The sequence below is a fragment of the Tachyglossus aculeatus genome, unplaced genomic scaffold (assembly GCF_015852505.1).
Source record: "Tachyglossus aculeatus isolate mTacAcu1 unplaced genomic scaffold, mTacAcu1.pri scaffold_1_arrow_ctg1, whole genome shotgun sequence".
Lineage (NCBI taxonomy): Eukaryota > Metazoa > Chordata > Mammalia > Monotremata > Tachyglossidae > Tachyglossus > Tachyglossus aculeatus.
In genome coordinates, this window is record NW_024044915.1 from 1,287,172 (window position 1) to 1,305,089 (window position 17,918).

The following is a 17,918-nucleotide window of genomic DNA, read 5'->3' on the forward strand; positions in this document are numbered from 1 at the left end:
TCCTGAATGCGACACCTTGTACTAAGCGCTTACTGGACTGGGCTTTGCAGGTGGCCGATGTCCACGGGGTTGCTCGGGTTTCCCGTAGAGCACGAAGCTTCGAAATAAGTTCAGTAACCATGACAGGGCTAAGCGCTTGGTACAGTGCTGAGCGCTTAGTACAGTGCTCTGCACACAGTAAGCACTCAATAAATACGATTGAGTGAATAATGACCTATGCCAGTTATTGGACCCCCTTAAATGCCGGATTGTCCACTGGGCCCTCAGCTAATAATAATAATAATAATAATGGCATTTGTTAAGCGCTTGTTGTGTGCCAAGCACTGTTCTAAGCGCTGGGCACTGTTCTACCAGTTATTGGACCCCCTTAAATGCCAGATTGTCCACTGGGCCCTCAGCTAATAAAGAATAATAATGATGACATATAATAATAATAATTTTGGTAATTGTTAAGCGCTATGTGCAAAGCACTGTTCTAAGCGCTGGATTTAAGTGCTTACTATGTGCCAAGCACTGTTCTAAGCACTGGATAAGCCAGCCTAAAATCAGCTTCCCCAGGGTCTCAGGTCTGCACCCCGCAAACGCCCAAACCGTTAGACAACCAGTCCGTATTTTTGGATCAGAAGTTCTGGTAAATTTTCGGTCCTTATCATTGTATGAAACAGAATCTGTAATTTTTTGTGTAATTCTTTTTTTTTTGTCGTTGTTTTTGTGTTTTTTTTTTTTTTACAAACGCAAGGTTAGGCGGCAAAATCCAGGATTTCAAAAGCTATCTGCCAAAGGAAAGATGTGTAGATACCTCTTCAGTTTCCACAGGGTTAGTATTTTGCCTTGCCCCTAAATCCTTCCTTTAAGGCATGTAAATGTGGCAATCTTGTGCTCCAGTTGAACGTATACTATATATACGCCTATCTGTGCTATGTATATGAACCGAATATAGTCCGAAGGGGCTGTGCTGTTGCGTTTTACACCTAGCCGTGCTCATCTCCAGTTAACGATTTCGATCGGACCTCCGGGACCTCGGGTTTAAGAAAGGCAGATATTTCCCTCGGTTTTACAGGGGAATTTTTAATTCGGGCCAAAAAAACGTAAACTGGATTTGATCCTCTTTGAACTGAGGGCGGTCAGGGCCATTCCTTTAAGGGATTTCAAAAGACATTTGAAGCGTAAAGGGAGGGACGGCCTGGGGAGTTCTCTTCAGCCGGCCAAGCCGCGGCCCTGGGAATTTTCCCCGAGGAGAGCGACTCTTGGAATCATTTCCCACCTTCAGTCAGCTCCCAATTCCACCAGGTGGTGACTCTCAAACGGACTCTATTTTTACGGAGACCCTGTAAAGGCAGCAAAGGACAAGCTGGGAATTCAGATGGCGGGGCAAACTCCGTTCTTACGAGTCTGCCTTTCTGAGCTTCTCCAAAAAGAACTGATCAAGAGGAGAAGAAATGGCGGCTAGCGATAGAAATAGCCCCAGATGGAACTTAGCCCCTTCCGGGTGGCATCCCGTTTTTTTTCTGTCCCGTTTTTTTCCGTCCCGTCGGGCCCATTGCTGAGCCTGGAAGCACGGTTCTGGTGAGGGATTGGGGAGCCAGGTGGGATCGACCAGTGGGATTTATTGAGCCCCTACTGCGTGCGGAGCGCTGTGCTCAGCGTGTAGGAGAGTCCAGTACAACAGAGTTGGAAGACGCGTTCCCTGTCCACTCCGGTCTAGACCGGTGTGAAGCAACGGAGCTCGTCATTTCCCTCCACGCCGGTCCCCGGAGGGCCCCATCGGTGTCATTGTAGCCCCGAGTTAATAATAATAACAATGGTATTTGTTAAGCGTTTACTATGTGCCAAGCACTGTTCTAAGCACCAAGGGAAATACAAGATTATTAGGTTGTCCCAAGTAGGGCTCATGGTTTTAATCCCCATTTTCCAGATGAGGTCACCGAGGCACAGAAGTGAAGCGACCTTCCCAAAGTCACCGGGCAGACAACTAGCGGAGCTGGGATTCGAACCCACGACCTCCGACTCCCAAGCCCGGGCTCTTGCCACTAAGCCACGCCGCTTCTCTAAGTTCTCCGAGTTCAGGCAGGAGAAGCCGCGTGGCTCACTGGAAAGAGCCCGGGCTTTGGAGTCAGAGGTCATGGGTTCAAATCCTGGGTCTGCGGATTGGCAGCTGTGTGACTTTGGGCAATCACTTCACTTCTCTGGGCCTCCGTTACCTCAACTGTAAAATGGGGATTAATGCCGTGAGCCCCATGTGGGCCAACCTGATCACCTTGTAACCCCCCAGCGCTTAGAACAGTGCTTTGCACATGGTAAGCGCTTAATAAATGCCATTATTATTATTATTCAGGGGCCTCAGAGTCAGGAAAAGGCACCCCGATCACTCCTTCCGTCGACTCGAGCTCAGACGTTCGAGGGGACGGGAGGGAGCTACAGCGGGCCCCGCCGATGCCCCTTTCCCCCGAGATCGGCGGCGGGCTCCCGCAAGTGGGGTGCGCCTTGGGTGAGACCGTGCCAGCCCTCCCTCCTCCTCCGGCTCCCGCCCCCCAAATTCCGACAGCCGGGAGAGCCGGGACCGCGTCCTCTTGTAGGACAGAACCGTAACTCGGCCGAAGCGGGCGAGGAGGGGGATCGGGAAGGTGCGGGACACGGCCCCGGACCCTTCCCGGCCCGGTCTGCTGGATTTCCCCGTCGGCTCCGACCCCCGAGCTCTCCCACCCGCCCTTCCCGGGGAGCGGGAAGACGTGGGAAGGTAAGGACCAGCGCGCCGGCACCAAAATCCCTCCGCTCCAGGGTCCCACCGCAACTTTTCTTCCACCTCTTCCCTGGCGGGCACTGAGAATAATAATGATAATTGTGGTAATGGTTAGGCGCTTACTCTGTGCCAAGCACTGGGGTAGATACAAGCGCATCAGATCCCAAAGCGGGGCTCGCAGTCTTAATAGGATGGAGAACAGGTTTTGAATCCCCTTTTTTGCAGCTGAAGGAGCCGAGGAGCAGAGGGCTTAAGTGATTGCCCAAAGTCACACAGTAGTTACATGATAGTACTGAGATTAGAACCCAGGTCCTCTGGAAAGGCCCAGGCTCTTTCCATTAGGCCATGCTGCTTCTCTGCCTGAACCGGGATTTCCCGTGGGGATTTTGTTTTCCTCCAGCGGTAACTCGCCGGAGGGGACGTGCATCTCGCAGATCTGGGGGGAAACTGATAAATAATAATGTAATAATAATAATAATGCATTTATTAAGCGCTTACTATGTGCAAAGCACTGTTGTAAGCACTGGGGAGATACAAGGTGATCAGGTTGTCAGGGATAATAATAATGATGGCGTTTGTTAAGCGCTTACTGTGTGCGAAGCACCGTTCTAAGCGCTGGGGGGGTGGATACAAGGTGATCAGGTTGTCCCACGTGGGGCTCACAGTCTTAGTCCCCATTTTACAGATGAGGGAACTGAGGCTTAGAGAAGTGAAGTGACTTGCCCAAAGTCACACAGCAGACAGAGTCGGGATTAGAACCCATGACCTCCGACTCCCAAGCCCTGGCTCTTTCCACTGGGCCACGCTGCTTCTCTGTCGTCCCCCCCCGCCCCCAGGTCTCCCCCCAAGATAACCAGTCAATCAGTGGTATTTATCGAGTGCTTAATGGGTGCAGAGCACTGTACTAAGCGCTTGGGAGAGTGTGGCGCAACGGAGTTGGTAGACACACACGTTCCCTGCCCACCAGGTCGTGGGTTCAAATCCTGGCTCCGCCACTTGTCAGCTGTGTGACTTTGGGCAAGTCACTTCACTTCTCTGGGCCTCAGTTCCCTCATCTGTAAAATGGGGATGAAGACTGTGAGCCCCCCGTGGGACAACCTGATCACCTTGTAACCTCCCCAGGGCTTAGAACAAGGCTTTGCACATAGTAAGCACTTAATAACTGCTATCATTATCATTAGGAGTTGGTAGTCATTCATTCAATTGTATTTATTGAGTGCTTACTGTGTGCAGAGCACTGTACTAAGCGCTTGGGAAGTACAAGTTAGTCGAGAGGATCGGGTGGCCCGGGCTCTTCTGGCCTAGAAGGGCTCCCACCATCTCGGAGCGGGTTTCCGACTCCACGCCCGGCTGGCTCCCCACAGGCAGAATCTACCCTCATGTCAGGAACAGTCTGAGGACAAAAGAGACTTTTCCAAAAGGATCCGGGGTCCAGGATCCGGAAGAACTGGCATTTGGCTGGAGTGGCTCTGGCGGTCGAAAAGACCCGCAATCTAGTCCCAGCTCAGCCACTTGTCTGCTGTGGGACCGTGGGCAAGTCTCCTCGCTTCTCTGCGCCTCAGTTACCTCATCTGCAAAATGGGGATTAAGACCGTGAGCCTCATGTGGGACATAGACAGAGAAGCAGCGTGGCTCAGTGGAAAGAGCCCGGGCTTTGGAGTCCAGGGTCACGGATTCAAATCCCGGCTCCGCCACTTGTCCGCTGGGTGACTTTGGGCAGGCCACTTCACTTCTCTGGGCCTCAGTTTCCTCATCTGGAAAATGGGGATGAAGACTGGGAGCCCCCCGTGGGACAACCTGATCACCTCGTAACCGCCCCGGCGCTTAGAACAGTGCTTTGCATGTAGTAAGCGCTTAATAAATGCCATCATTATTATTACGTAGACTTGTCCAATCTGATTAGTTTGCTCAGAAGAGTGCCTGGCACATAGTAAGTGCTCAACAAATGCCAATTAAAAAAAAAATGGCCCAGTCAGTCCTGCACATTCCCTGTCAGGAGTTTAGGCCCAGAGAGACGGGGTAAGAAGAAGAAGAATGTTGCCCTCCTGGGAAGGAAAGGCAAAAACTCATTTAAGGCCACGTCCACTACGTTCCCCTCCTTTGGGATCCTGCTGCTCATCTTGACCGGAGACTACCCAGCGCTTAGTACAGTGCTTTGCATGTAGTAAGCGCTTAATAAATGCCATCATTATTATTGTTATTAGAAGGCCGTGGAAGAGAGCCCGGCTTCCCTGATAGCGTGGTCAGGAAGACAGGTCGGGTAACCTTCCCCGTTCCCCCGCAAAGACAGCAGCTGGTTTATGGTCCCGCACCCCCAAAATGGTCATAATTGTGGTATTTGGTCATCACTTACTATGTGCCAAGATTGTCCTAAGCACCGGGGCTACAAGATCACCAGATTCCACATGGGGCTCGCAGTCAAAGTAGGAGGGAGACCAGGTATAGCGTCCCCATTGCGCAGATGAGGGAACCGAGGCCCAGCGAAGCGACTCGCCCAGGGCCACGCAGCAGGTAAGTGGTGGGGTGAGTCGGGATTAGAACCCAGGTCCTCTGATTCCCAGGCCCGGGCTCTTTCCACCAGGCCACGCTGCTTCCCTTCCCTTTCCCCGGAAGGTTCCTTCCGCTTACAGGGAGGCCCCGAGGTAATGCTACCGTTCCCGTTTTAGCCGGGAGCCCCCGGGGCAGAGCCCATGGTTATTCCCGGTCTCCTTTCGTTGGGAGAGAGGGCTGAAGGAAAGGCTACTGTAGACAGAGTCCGAGAGAGTCACCGGGCCACCGGAAGGGAGGCCGTGGGTGCCCTCCTCCAAAGAAAGCAATCTGGGGTCTCCTACACCGGACCGGGAGGTCGGTTTTCCGGAAATCCCTGCCGATTATGCCAGCCGGGAGGAATAGAGAGGGTTGGAGATGAACCGATGTTTTGGGCTGGCTGTAGATTCCGCAGTCACGTGTTTTCCAGGAGTTCCCCCGCTCCCTTTTCGATGGGACCCTCTCTCCCAGGACAAAATCGAGGAGAGCAGAAATGCAGCGCACCCCCTCTGCCACCCCCATCCCAGCCCCGGTTTCTGTTAGAGCAGCTGCCCCCTCCAAGTTCTCATGGGGAACATCCTGAATTCGCTTGATGAGATGGATTCGGGACACAGGCAGTTTTGGGGAGAATGCAGCCAATGCTGAACTTTAAAGGTGTCTCCTTTTCAGAGGGCCCAGCTCAGGGACATAATGGAGGGCTAGCAAACCCTGCTTGTCTTCCTATCTCCCTAAACTTTCAGCGGAGGTTTCAGGCGTTTTCAGTCCAGCCTCTTGTCTGTAGCAATAGTCTGGGTGATAGGAGAGAGCTGAGGACGGGAAATCCCGCCCTGCACATCACGTATGGAAGAGTTGTGGGCCTGGCCTTATCAGTAAAAGATAAACCAGGTTCCGATGAAGGTCACGTAAGAATTTGGCTAAAGACCCTCAATAGAGCCCCTTTACACTGTGGGAGCAGGGTTCCGAGAGAGCGCGCGAAACCGTCAGGTGGGATTTTGAAAATGTTCCCAATGTTTTCCCCCTTCCCTTAAGGAGGGAGACTCAGTGACAGCTCAGGTCCACCTCAAACCCCGAGCCTTTAGAACGCGATCTGTTTTTTCCCGCTCCCAAGATGGAGGGAGATCTCCAGCCAACTCCCCTCCCAGCTGATTTGTCCTGGTTTTCCGGGTGGGCTCGGGACTGGATTGGGAGAGCTTTAGGTCTTTGGGGTAGGAAGGCCCCCCCTTCACCCCTCTCAGGCAGAATCTCCAGACAGGCGTAGTCGGAGAGCGAAAGGTCACGGCCGAATTTTCCAGAGCCCGAAGCGGCGAGCTCCCGCTTGCTTTTATCTGCTGCGGGTGCCTTGCCTCGTATGAGATGTTTCCCTCCGACTTACTCTCTCTCCCTGACCCCGTAGAGGGGTGCCGCTTTTCCGTCCCGGGGGAGCGGATCCTAGACGTGGGAAGGGTACATTTCGTACCTGGAAATGCGGTTCTGCCGCCTCGGAACTCTAAACCCTTGCTCCCCTGTTGACCGCCAGCCAGTCAGAGAGCGGCCGGTGTCACTGTTTTAACGCTGCTTGCCCGCATAAGCACTTAACTGAAGATGTATGTCTGAAGGAAAGTACGCCCTGCTTTTCAAAGGGTGAAAAAGCCGCCTGCTCTGCCTTGTCTCCTAAGTCTGATTGGTTAAAGTCACCAGTCCTGGACGGATGGGAGTCAAACTCGTTTTCAGGTAAGAAATTCGTCCCTCGTGACACAGAAGAGAGTTGCGAAGTGATGGCCTTAAGCGGCTAGGAGCCCCCTTAGCGCAGGAACGTCCCTCTGAGATTCTCGTTTGCCGCTCCGCCTCCCGTCCCTAAAGGTGAAAATAAGATTTTTGGCTGCCGAGGTGGTCTGAGCCGCCCCCCGTCCTCTGTTGGCGTTCCCAGTTTGAGCGCCGCGGCGTGAAATGTACTGCTGCTGCTTCTTGAGGACCGGAGCGCTAAAGTCTGGCTGATTGTCCGAAGCAATCTCTTTTAAGGTGCATGAATTCTAGCCTTCGGCCCCGCCCCAGAGCCCGTGGGTAAACATGAGGACCGGGGAGACGTTATTGGCGATGTGATAACGGAAGCGTGTTTTCCTGTCATTTTCACACCTCTTTTCCTGGCTGAAGCGAAATCCAGTCAACTCTGGGGTAGTAATTCCATTCTCCTGTTCATTTCAAAAGGAGAGAAGCGGACCTCGTCCAGAAACTGTCCAGCAGGCTACAGTAAGCTTAACTGTCCATTAGCCATTATCAGAGATTCCGTAACGGCAAAAAGCGATTTCTCTTAAAGTAATGAAAACAGCCTCGGGACTTGACGCCATTCCATGATTTCACCCCGTGACGGCAGGGCCACGTCGGTGTCATTTTCCGGGGAGGGGTCAAAATCCGCCCTGAGCCTCCGCGTTGGTTCCCGATCCGAGCCCCGCGCGGGCGTTCAGGCCCACCGGTGGCTTTTCTCACACCGAGAGCGGGGATCCGTTCAGAGCGTAGGACGTCTCCAGCGCTGCAGCCGCAGGGAAGGGCAGACACCCCGGGGCTTCGTTCCCACGGAGGGCCCGGAGTCTTATTGAAGAGGGACGGACGGCCGCCTCTCCGGGCGGGGCAACGATCGCACGTGGTTTACACCTGAGCGCGGGACCCGTCCCGGGAGAGAGCTCGCTGCTGGATCCGGGCCCGAGCGGCCCGGTTGTAACGGGGATCTCAAATTCGGCTAAAGGAGAGTGCTGAGGAAAACCGGGAGAGACTCCTCCTTCCGGCCCGGATCTGGAAAAGTGGACCCGGAGCCCGTGTCGTTCCCCCCCCACCCCCAACTCCCGACCCTCCCCGACCCCACATCCCTTTCCAGGCACTTCACTGGGACAAGGGCACCCAGCTGTCCGGAGAACGGACGTCTGGCGTATCCAAGGCCGGGTCTGTAAGGGGTCACCGGACGCTGGCCTTAACAGGCAGGGAGGGATCGACTCTCTCGCCCCTCTCTAGTCCCGTCCCCTATGGTCTCCTCTCCCTCCCTCCCCGTCTGGGAGGGTCTGGGAGCCGTCTAGCTCGGCTCTGTGGATTTTCGGCCGGAGGGAGCAGAGGGGGATCAGAGATTCAGGAAGCTGACTGATTTTGGGAGGTGCCACCGACTGTAAAGAAGCAAGCCAGTAGATGGTTTGCAGACTGTGGGGATGCCGCGGCAATTTTGTCCCTAAGATGTGCCGAGTCCAATGGCCGAGGTCTGCAGAAGGTCCGTTTCGTTAGGGAAGAGGAAGGGATTTTTGTCCGAGCGAGAGAGAGACAGACAGACAGGAGAGGGGCAAGGACATTCGTGACGCTTGGGGAAGTGTCCCCTTCAGGTTTGCTTTACCCAGCTGATGAAATCTCCCAGGTTGCCTCCCTGCTTCAGCCCTGCTAGACAGCACTGCTTTGGAAACTTCAATCCGGTATTCCCCCTGAAACTTACTGCAGAATTTCCCGGGAGTCCCATTCACTCCCCCCCCAACCACTTTGCCTACAGGCTTTTATTCCAGAGGGGCCCTGGAACCTAACCCAAAGCCCCCTGGTCTCCCGGCCCACATTTTCTAAAACGGGGGACCAGAAAGCGGCAACACCGCAGAGGCACTGCCAGTGGGGAAGCAGAACCCGTTTCTGCCCGGGTCATCGCCGGTGGAAATCCGTCCCGACGGACGACAGGGAGAGAGGCCATTTCCGAATTGCCAGTCCCACCTTTCAGGTCTAAATTAAGAGGCCGTTTGGACCCCTCAAGGGGGAGAGAAGAGGAGCTGTGGAGCAGCGGCCCGCTTTCCTCACTGCAGCGATAGCGGGGAAACCTTTTTACGGCACGCTCCCTCTCTCTGAAGAACGCGCAGGCCTTCTGAGGGGCTGTCTCCGCCCGCACCCCCGAGCGTCAGATTGGCCGCTCGTTTGACTCGCCCGCTTCACTGGCCGAAGTCTCGAGCCCCCGGATCCTAGCCCCTAGTGGGTAGCGTCTCCACCCCCGCCCCTCGGTTCCCAGGTCGGACCTTCCGGGGCTCCGGCGTCCCAACTTGAATTCTTCCGACTTTGTTCCCGTGACACCTGTCGCTCCGAGGGGCCCCTTCCTCACGCAGCCCCCGAGTTCTCGGGCCTGAGATCGCCTTACCTTTTCTGGGTTGGGGGAAGACTGACCTTCGATCGGATCTCTGGCCTTGGCCTCTCTTCTCCCTCACACTCCCTCAACCTCCGGTCCTCCGCTCCCCTGACCCTGGCTGGCAAGCTTCCCCGACCCCCACATGCACGCACACCAGGCTTGGAAGCTAAAAGTCTTGCCCACGTGAAGAGACTCTTCAGTTTCCCTCCTGCAAGATCCATTTAGTGAAGCCCAGCGTTGACGGAGAGACCTCGTGGCCTTTCTTGGGGCTACTTTGGACTTCACCTCTAAAATCCAGGATTTCGTTTCTCCTGTTTAGCCTGTCAGCCCCGCTTTGAGAGACCTCTGAGTTTCTCTGTATGGTCTATTTTCCCCCCAAGGCCTCTGAATGGAGTAGTTTTACACCTTTTTCATTGTCCCGCACACCTAGAATTTTCAAATAATTAAAGATTTGCATTGCCACCCTGGGGAAAAGGGCCTTCGGTAACGATCCGACCCGGCCAGTAATAATATTCCCAAAGCAGTAGACGGACTGTGCGAGAGACACCGTTAGAAGCGGCTACCAACTGAGCGGCGCTTGGGTCCCCGAATCCCCGTAAAATTCTTGCAATTTTGGAACAGAGAGAATTCTCTCCGATTGGTTTTTTTACCAACCCTCGATTCTCAGAGGGTCAAAATCATCTTTAGCTGGCGCGTGAGGCTCTTTTAATGAGAAGCTGCTTTAGGCGGGAATTCGGCCGTGAAGACCGGCGACCGGAGGCCACGTTGTGTTTTCTTTTCTCTGTGGACGTTGCACTGTCGATCTCCTTTTAATGCGCGATTTAAAGACGCTGTTCATCCTGCTGGCTTTGTAGCTCGGTGTGTGTGTGTCGGTGGAAAGGGGATGGGGCAGTTGGGGAGTGGAGAGAGAGAAAGAGAGAGAGAGAGAAATGTCCTTCATCTGTTTTGCCTTTCCACCTAACGGTGTGAGCCATTTGCTTCTCCATTCTGCAATCTAGATACTTTTGATCTCCAGGTTGGGAATTTCGAGTCAGCCTTGGCTCTCGAATGCCCGGGGTCTTAGCGAGCAGCCCCTCACGTTGCCCTTTCCTGCTTAGCTCCCACCCGAAAGTCTGGGAAGAAGAGCGAGTGGAAAGGATTTCCAGGATGGGCCTCCGGAGCATTTCCTCACATCGTCATTTTTTAAAATCGATTTTTCCCCCCCAAACTTCTCTTCGGAAGCCAGATAATGATAATACTAATAATGATGGTATTTGTTAAGCGCTTACTATGTGCAAAGCACTGTTCTAAGCACTGGGGGGATACGAGGTGATCGGGTTGTCCCACGGGGGGCTCACAGTCTTCATCCCCATTTTCCAGATGAGGGCCCAGAGAAGTGAAGTGACTTGCCCAAAGTCACACAGCTGACAATTGGCGGAGCCGGGATTTGAACCCATGACCTCTGACTCCAAAGCCCGGGCTCTTTAATGTCTCTTTAACCAGGCAGGAGTCTGGCGTGACCTGGATCTGCCTTCTGATTGCCTCCGCTCACTGAGGAGAGTTAGATCCCCGAGTTGGTGAGATGGGATGGGTTTATCAAACTTTGGGAGAGAAGGAAAACATTAACAGCAAGAAGAGAAGCGGGAGAAATTTTGTTTGGTATTTTTTAAGTGCTTACTAAGTGCCAGAGACTGTATTAAGCACTGGGGTAGATACAAGGTAATCAGGTTGTCCCACATGGGGCTCACAGTCTTCATCCCCGTTTTATGGATGAGATCACTGAGGCCCAGAGAAGTGAAGTGACTTGTCCAAGGTCCCGCAGCAGACAGGTGGTGGAGCCGGTATTAATAATAATAATAATGATGGTATTTGTTAAGTGCTTACTATGTGCAAAGCACTGTTCTAAGCACTGGGGAGGTTACAAGGTGATCAGGTTGTCCCATGGGGGGCTCACAGTTTTAGTCCCCATTTTCCAGATGAGGTCACTGAGGCCCAGAGAAATTAAGTGACTTGCCCAAAGTCACGCAGCTGACAGTTGGCAGAGCCGGGATTAGAACCCAGATCCTCCAACTCCCAGGCCCGGGCTTTATCCTGTAAAGAGAAATCTGTACAGGAGAGGACTTACCTTAGAACGACAGGGGAAGTTCTATCATTTGAGGCAAAATAATGGCGGTATTTATTAAGTCCTTACAGTATGCCAAATCCCGTGCTAATAATAATAATAATAATGATAGCATTTATTAAGTGCTTACTATGTGCAAAGCACTGTTCTAAGCACACGGGGGGCTCAAGGTCTTAATCCCCATTTTACAGATGAGGGAACTGAGGCACAGAGAAGTGAAGTGACTTGCCCAAAGTCACACAGCTGGCAATCGGCGGAGCCGGGATTTGAACCCACGCCCTCTGACTCCAAAGCCCCGGCTCTTTCCGCTGAGCCCCGCTGCTTCTGCTGAGCGCTGGGATAGCTGTAAGCTAGGTCAGACATGGTCCCTGTCCCACACAGGGCTCCCAACCTAATGGGGAAGGAGAATAATAGGTCATTTATCCCCATCTCATAGATGAGAGAAAAGTGAGCCTCAGAGAGGCTGTGACTTGCCCAGGGTCACACAGCAGACAGGGAGTGGAGCTGGAATTAGAACCCAGGTCTTCGGACTCTCAGAGCCGGCCTCTTTCCACTCAGACACGCTACCTTCTCTGGACTTTGCCTCTTCAGATCTGGACCACCCCGACCTGAACGGCGTAAAAAGTTTTGTCCCGCGGGAAGAGGGAGTAGATGGCCCTTTCCCTTTTAAGGTCCGTTGCCTCTTCCCGGGCCCGGGCGTTAGGATCGTTCAAACGTGGCTTTGAGAGCATCGGAGGAGTCAGGAAGAAAACCGATTTGACCATCCCCGCGCCCGGCCGGGCAGGGGAATCACGTCGGAGAGGGAGGGAGAATTTCAGCTCCCGAGATTCTGCGGGCCGGAGGGGCCGAAACGGAGGGTTGTCCGGCCCGCGAGGGAGGCCCGACCGTTCAGCGGCGGCGGGAATTTAGCGCGGGCCTTTCTGGAAACGCTGACAGAGCGAAACCGATGTGCAAATTCGAAAACCTGGAGGTCAGAATGTGGCAAGAGCTTCTGAGATGCCCAGCTTTTTATCGGGGGGCGGGGGAGGCGGACGGTCCCCGGTGATTTCCAGTGTGGAAAAATGGCTTCCCCCTATTTCAACAGAGAGAGGCTGAGGACGCACAGCATCGAATCGTCAGGAAAACTGAAGATCTCCCCCGAACAACACTGGGATTTCACTGCAGAGGACTTGAAAGACCTCGGAGAAATTGGACGAGGGGCCTACGGTTCCGTCAACAAAATGGCCCACAAGCCAAGTGGGCAGATAATGGCAGTTAAAGTAGGTGATGCCCGGAATGATCTTGCGGTGCTTAGATCCGCTCAGCCGTGGAAAGCCGCCGGGCCGGTATTCGGGCCCGCGTCCCCTTTGCGAAGAAGAAATTCAGCCATGTTGGGGCTGAAAAAAAAATCCTGTCGTCTCTAAAGCGTGCTACTTCTTGCCTTAAAGATTTTGGGCTTCCTTCTCCTCACCTTCTTTGCCTCCTGTCTCTTTTTTTCTAAAATGGTATTTATTAAGAGCTTACTATGTGCCAAGCACTGTTGTAAGCGCTGGGGAGGTTACAAGGTGATCAGGTTGTCCCACGGGAGGCTCACGGTCTTCATCCCCATTTTACAGATGAGGTCACCGAGGCCCAGAGAAGTGACTTGCCCAAAGTCACACAGTTGGCAGAGCCGGGGTTCGAACCCACGACCTCTGACTCTTTCCACTGAGCCACGCTGCTTCTCTTCTTTCAGGAACTTTCAGGAACTTTCAGGAACTGGGGTTGGGTTGGGGTGGAGATGTCGGGAAGTAGACCGTAAGCCCCTCGTGGGTAAGGATCGGGTCTCCCGTCTCCGACATATCGTCCGCTTCCTAGCGCTTAGCGGAGCGCTGTGCTCGGTAAACAGGGTGGATTGCTGGGTCGGCTGGCCGGTTTATCCGGGAGGGAGAGAGGAAGCCCCTGAGGCGTCTGACATCCTTTACCGAGGGATCCGTCCGTCTACCTCCGAGCTCTCCTGGTCCGGGGGATGGCGGAGGGAGCAACGGAGACCGACCGGCCTAGAGGCCCGCGCCCCAGGGTGACCCCACCCCGTCTCTGCCGTTTCAGAGAATTCGCTCGACCGTGGATGAGAAAGAACAGAAACAGCTCCTTATGGACCTTGACGTCGTGATGCGGAGTAGCGACTGCCCGTATATCGTGCAGTTTTACGGAGCGCTCTTCAGAGAGGTAAGGGCGGGCGAGGCCGCGGAGAGGCCGACGCGGTCTTCCCACGTGGAGCGCGACCGGGGAGCGGGGGCCGCCGGGAATCGGCCCGAGAACGGGGGCAGCGACGCGGCTACCGACTTATCTCCGGTCACCGAGGAATCCTCTGCTCCTCCTCCCGTCTCCTCGTGTCCCGGACTGGGTGGGGTGGGAACTGTAGCGACGCCTCCCGTCGATTTATCCGGACGGTGGTGACCATCAGCCGGGGAGCTGAGGTAGGGGACGCCTTGAGCTGGGCAGGGGGGAGCCAGGAAACCATCTTGGCCATTGCTGGACTGATCCGCGAACCCCTTGGCCCTGGATGTATTTTGTTTTGAGGGTGGATTCTTTTGTGGTTGCTTCTTTAGCGCAGGACTCAGGCGCTCACTATGTGTCCGGCACTGTTCTAAGCGCGGGGTAGCTATAAATCGGTCTGGTTGGACACAGTCTAAGAGGGAGGACAGGGATTGAATCCCCCATTTTACACGGGAGGAAACGGAGGCCCACAGACGTGAAGCGATTTGCCCGACGGTCCAGTCGGTCGTATTTATTGAGTGCTTACCGTGCGGGGAACACTGTACTGAGCACCTGGGAGAGCACAGTGTGACAGAGTTGGAAGACGCGTTCCCAGCCCGCGGCAATTTTACGATCTAGAGGCGAGACCTTGGCAGAGCTGGGATTTGAAACCGGGTCTTCCCGCTTCCAGGCCTGTGCTGTTTCTACTGGGCCGCACTGCCTTTGATTGGAGAAGAGTGTGGCGTAATGGAAAGAGCGTGGGCTTGGGAGTCCGAAGATGTGGGTTCTGATCCCGCCTCTTCAGTGAAGCCACTTCACTTCTCTGTGCCTCAGTTCCCTCACCTGGAAAATGGGGATGAAGACTGTGAGCCCCAAGGGGGACAACCTGATCACCTTGTATCTCCCCCAGTGCTTAGAACAGTGCTTGGCACATAGTAAGCACTTAACAAATACCATTATTATCACTACTATTATTAATAATGATAATTCCGCCCTAGACCCTAGGGCTCTCCCCCCTTAACAAATCCCATTATTATCATTATTATTATTAATAATAATAATTCCGCCCCGGGGCTCTCCCCCAAGACCACAAGGGGTGTAGGGATTGGGTAAGTCATACCTGCTTCGTGACCTCAGGCAAGTCATGTAACTTCCAGCGCTTAGAACAGTGCTTTGCACATGGTAAGCGCTTAATAAATGCCATTAAAATGTAACTTCCAGTGCTTAGAACAGTGCTTTGCACATAGTAAGTGCTTAATAAATGCCATTAAAATGAAAAAAAACTTCTCTGTGCCCCTGTTTTCTCATCTGTAAAATGGGTGTTCAGTGCCCGTTCTCCCTCCTGCTTAGACTGTGAGTCCCAGGTGGGACCTGCTGATGTTGTATTTACCCCAGTGCTTAGTACAGAGCTTGGCATGTAGTAAGCGCCTAACGAATACGACGATTATTAGGACCCGCGTCCACCCGGCTCAGTAATCCGCCGCTTTCCCGTGAAATGACCCCGAGCCCGCTCGGCTACTGATATTTTCCGTCGGGCCAATCCCTTGGGCTCCTGGTTTTCCTAATGCCTCAGTTTACCAGGGAGGGAAGTGTCTCCTTCTTTCGCCCTGAAGCAGCCGACCTCAAGCTCCCTCCCTCTGGGGCTGTGAGATAACAATAATAATAATAATAATAGTAATAAAATAATAATAATGGTATATGTTAAGCGCTTACTATGTGCCAAGCACTGAACATCGCGGGAGGGACAAGTTAATCAGGTCGGACGCGGCCATTCATTCATTCATTCAGTCGTATTTACTGTGAGCCCGTTGTCGACACCATCTCTATATGTTGCCAGCTTGTACTTCCAAATTCATTCATTCAGTCGTATTTATTGAGCGCTTACTGTGTGCCGAGCACTGTACTAAGCGCTTGGGAAGTCCAAGTTGGCAGCATATCGAGACGGTCCCTACCCAACAGTGGGCTCACAGTCTAGAAGGGGGAGACAGAAAAACAAACCAAAGCGCTCAGTCCAGTGCTCTGCACACAGTAAGCGCTCAATAAATACGATTGAATGAATGAATCCCCTTTGCGCCTACTATATGCCTTCGGGGTATACTTCTGATGTCCGGGGGATAACTCTATTCTGTTCTCTTTTAGGGTGACTGTTGGATCTGTATGGAGCTCATGTCTACCTCGTTTGATAAGTTTTACAAATATGTATATAGTGTATTAGACGACGTTATTCCGGAGGAAATTTTAGGCAAAATCACTTTAGCTGTAAGTAGCCCGACCCTCCTTGCTGTTTGGAAATGGCCGTTCATTCATCCAGTCGTATTATTGAGCGCTTACTGTGGGCAGAGCACTGTACTAAGCGCTTGGGAGAGGACAAGTTGGCAGCATCGAGAGACGGTCCCTACCCAACAACGGGCTCACAGGCTAGAAGGGGGAGACACACAACAAAATATATTAAATAAATAAAATAAAATAAATAGTAACCGTGGGGGTCGGAGGGGGTCAGAGCCACACCTGTTTCAGCCGACACCCCCATCACCCTAAGTCGTCATCGTGGTCCCGGCTCCGCCACTTGTCAGCTGTGTGACTTCGGGCAAGTCGCTTCACTTCTCTGGGCCTCAGTGACCTCATCTGGAAAATGGGGATGAAGACTGGGAGCCCCCCGGGGGACGACCTGATCACCTTGTATCCCCCCCAGCGCTTAGAGCGGTGCTTGGCACACAGTAAGGGCTTAACAGATGCCGTCAAACAGCGTGGCTCGGTGGAACGAGCCCGGGCTTGGGAGTCAGAAGTCATGGGTTCAAATCCCGGCTCCGCCAATTGTCAGCTGGGTGACTTTGGGCAAGTCACTTCACTTCTCTACGCCTCAGTGACCTCATGTGAAAAATGGGGATTAAGACTGTGAGCCCCACATGGGACAACCCGATCACCTTGTATCCTCCCCAGTGCTTAGAACAGTGCTCTGCACATAGTAAGTGCTTAACAAATACCCTTATTATCATTATTATTATCATTATTAAGCGCTTACTATGTGCCAGGTACTGTACTAAGCGCCGGGGTGGAAGTCCAGACGTGGCCCTGTCGAAAGAACACCCTCCCATTCTGCCATCGCATTCTAGTCGGAGCACGTAGCGGAAAACGCGCTTTCTTGTAGTAACAGTCGTAATAGTGACGATTGTGGTATTTTTTTAGTAATAATAATGATAGCGTTTATTAAGCGCTTACTATGTGCAAAGCACTGTTCTAAGCGCTGAAGAGGTTACAAGGTGATCAGGTCGTCCCACGGGGGGCTCACAGCCTTAATCGCCATTTTCCAGATGAGGTCACTGAGGCCCAGAGAAGCGAAGTGACTTGCCCAAAGTCACACAGCTGGCAATTGGCGGAGTCAGGATTTGAACCCATGACCTCTGGCGCCAAAGCCCGGGCTCTTTCCACTGAGCCACGCTGCTTCTCTGTACTTACTGTGTGTAGAGCACTGTACTGTATGTGTTGCCAATTTGTACTTCCCAAGCGCTTAGTACAGTGCTCTGCACACAGTAAGCGCTCAATAAATACGATTGATGATGATGATGATGTACTAAGCGCTGGGGTTGATACTACATCATCGGGTCCCACCTGGGTCTCGTAGTCTAAGTAGGAGGGAGAACCGAGATCGAGTTCCCATTTTGCAGATGAGGAAGGTGAGGAGCTGTGAATAATAATAATAAATAATAATGGCATTTATTAAGCGCTTGCTATGCGCCGAGCACTGTTCTAAGCGCCGGGGAGGTTACAAGGTGATCAGGTTGTCCCACGGGGGGCTCACGGTCTTCATCCCCATTTTCCAGATGAGGCCCAGAGAACTGAAGTGACTCGCCCAAGGTCACGCAGCAGGGAAGTGGCAGAGCCGGGATTTAGACTGTGAGCCCACTGTTGGGTAGGGACTGTCTCTATGTGTTGCCAATTTGTACTTCCCAAGCGCTTAGTACAGTGCTCTGCACATAGTAAGCGCTCAATAAATACGATTGATTGATTGATTGATTGATTGATTAGAACCCAGGCCTGGGCTCTTTCCCCTATGGGAGAGGGAGGAAGAGGGAGAGTTTCTTTTATTTATCCATTTGTCGATTTGGTCGTATTTATTGAGCACTTCCGGTGTGCAGAGCACTGTACTGAGCGCTTGGAAAGTACAGAGCCACCAGCACATTCCCTCCCCACACGGGTTGACGTCCCGCTGCGGAGGTCACAAA

General features: G+C 53.1%; 1 protein-coding gene across 5 annotated transcripts in view; it reads left to right on the top strand.

The window, feature by feature from the left end:
• The window catches only part of MAP2K4 (mitogen-activated protein kinase kinase 4), a 69,175-nt gene that overhangs the window by 42,994 nt on the left and 8,263 nt on the right, over nucleotides 1–17,918 (top strand). For 2 of the 5 annotated variants that reach the window (XM_038742841.1, XM_038742840.1), the window contains 5 exons: nucleotides 740–817; nucleotides 7,451–7,492; nucleotides 12,563–12,737; nucleotides 13,546–13,665; nucleotides 15,835–15,954. In XM_038742841.1, the coding sequence (XP_038598769.1) occupies nucleotides 740–817; nucleotides 7,451–7,492; nucleotides 12,563–12,737; nucleotides 13,546–13,665; nucleotides 15,835–15,954 (535 nt within the window). The remainder of the gene's footprint in view (nucleotides 1–739; nucleotides 818–7,450; nucleotides 7,493–12,562; nucleotides 12,738–13,545; nucleotides 13,666–15,834; nucleotides 15,955–17,918) is intronic. The other 3 variants (XM_038742842.1, XM_038742844.1, XM_038742843.1) reach the window with 2 other exon arrangements.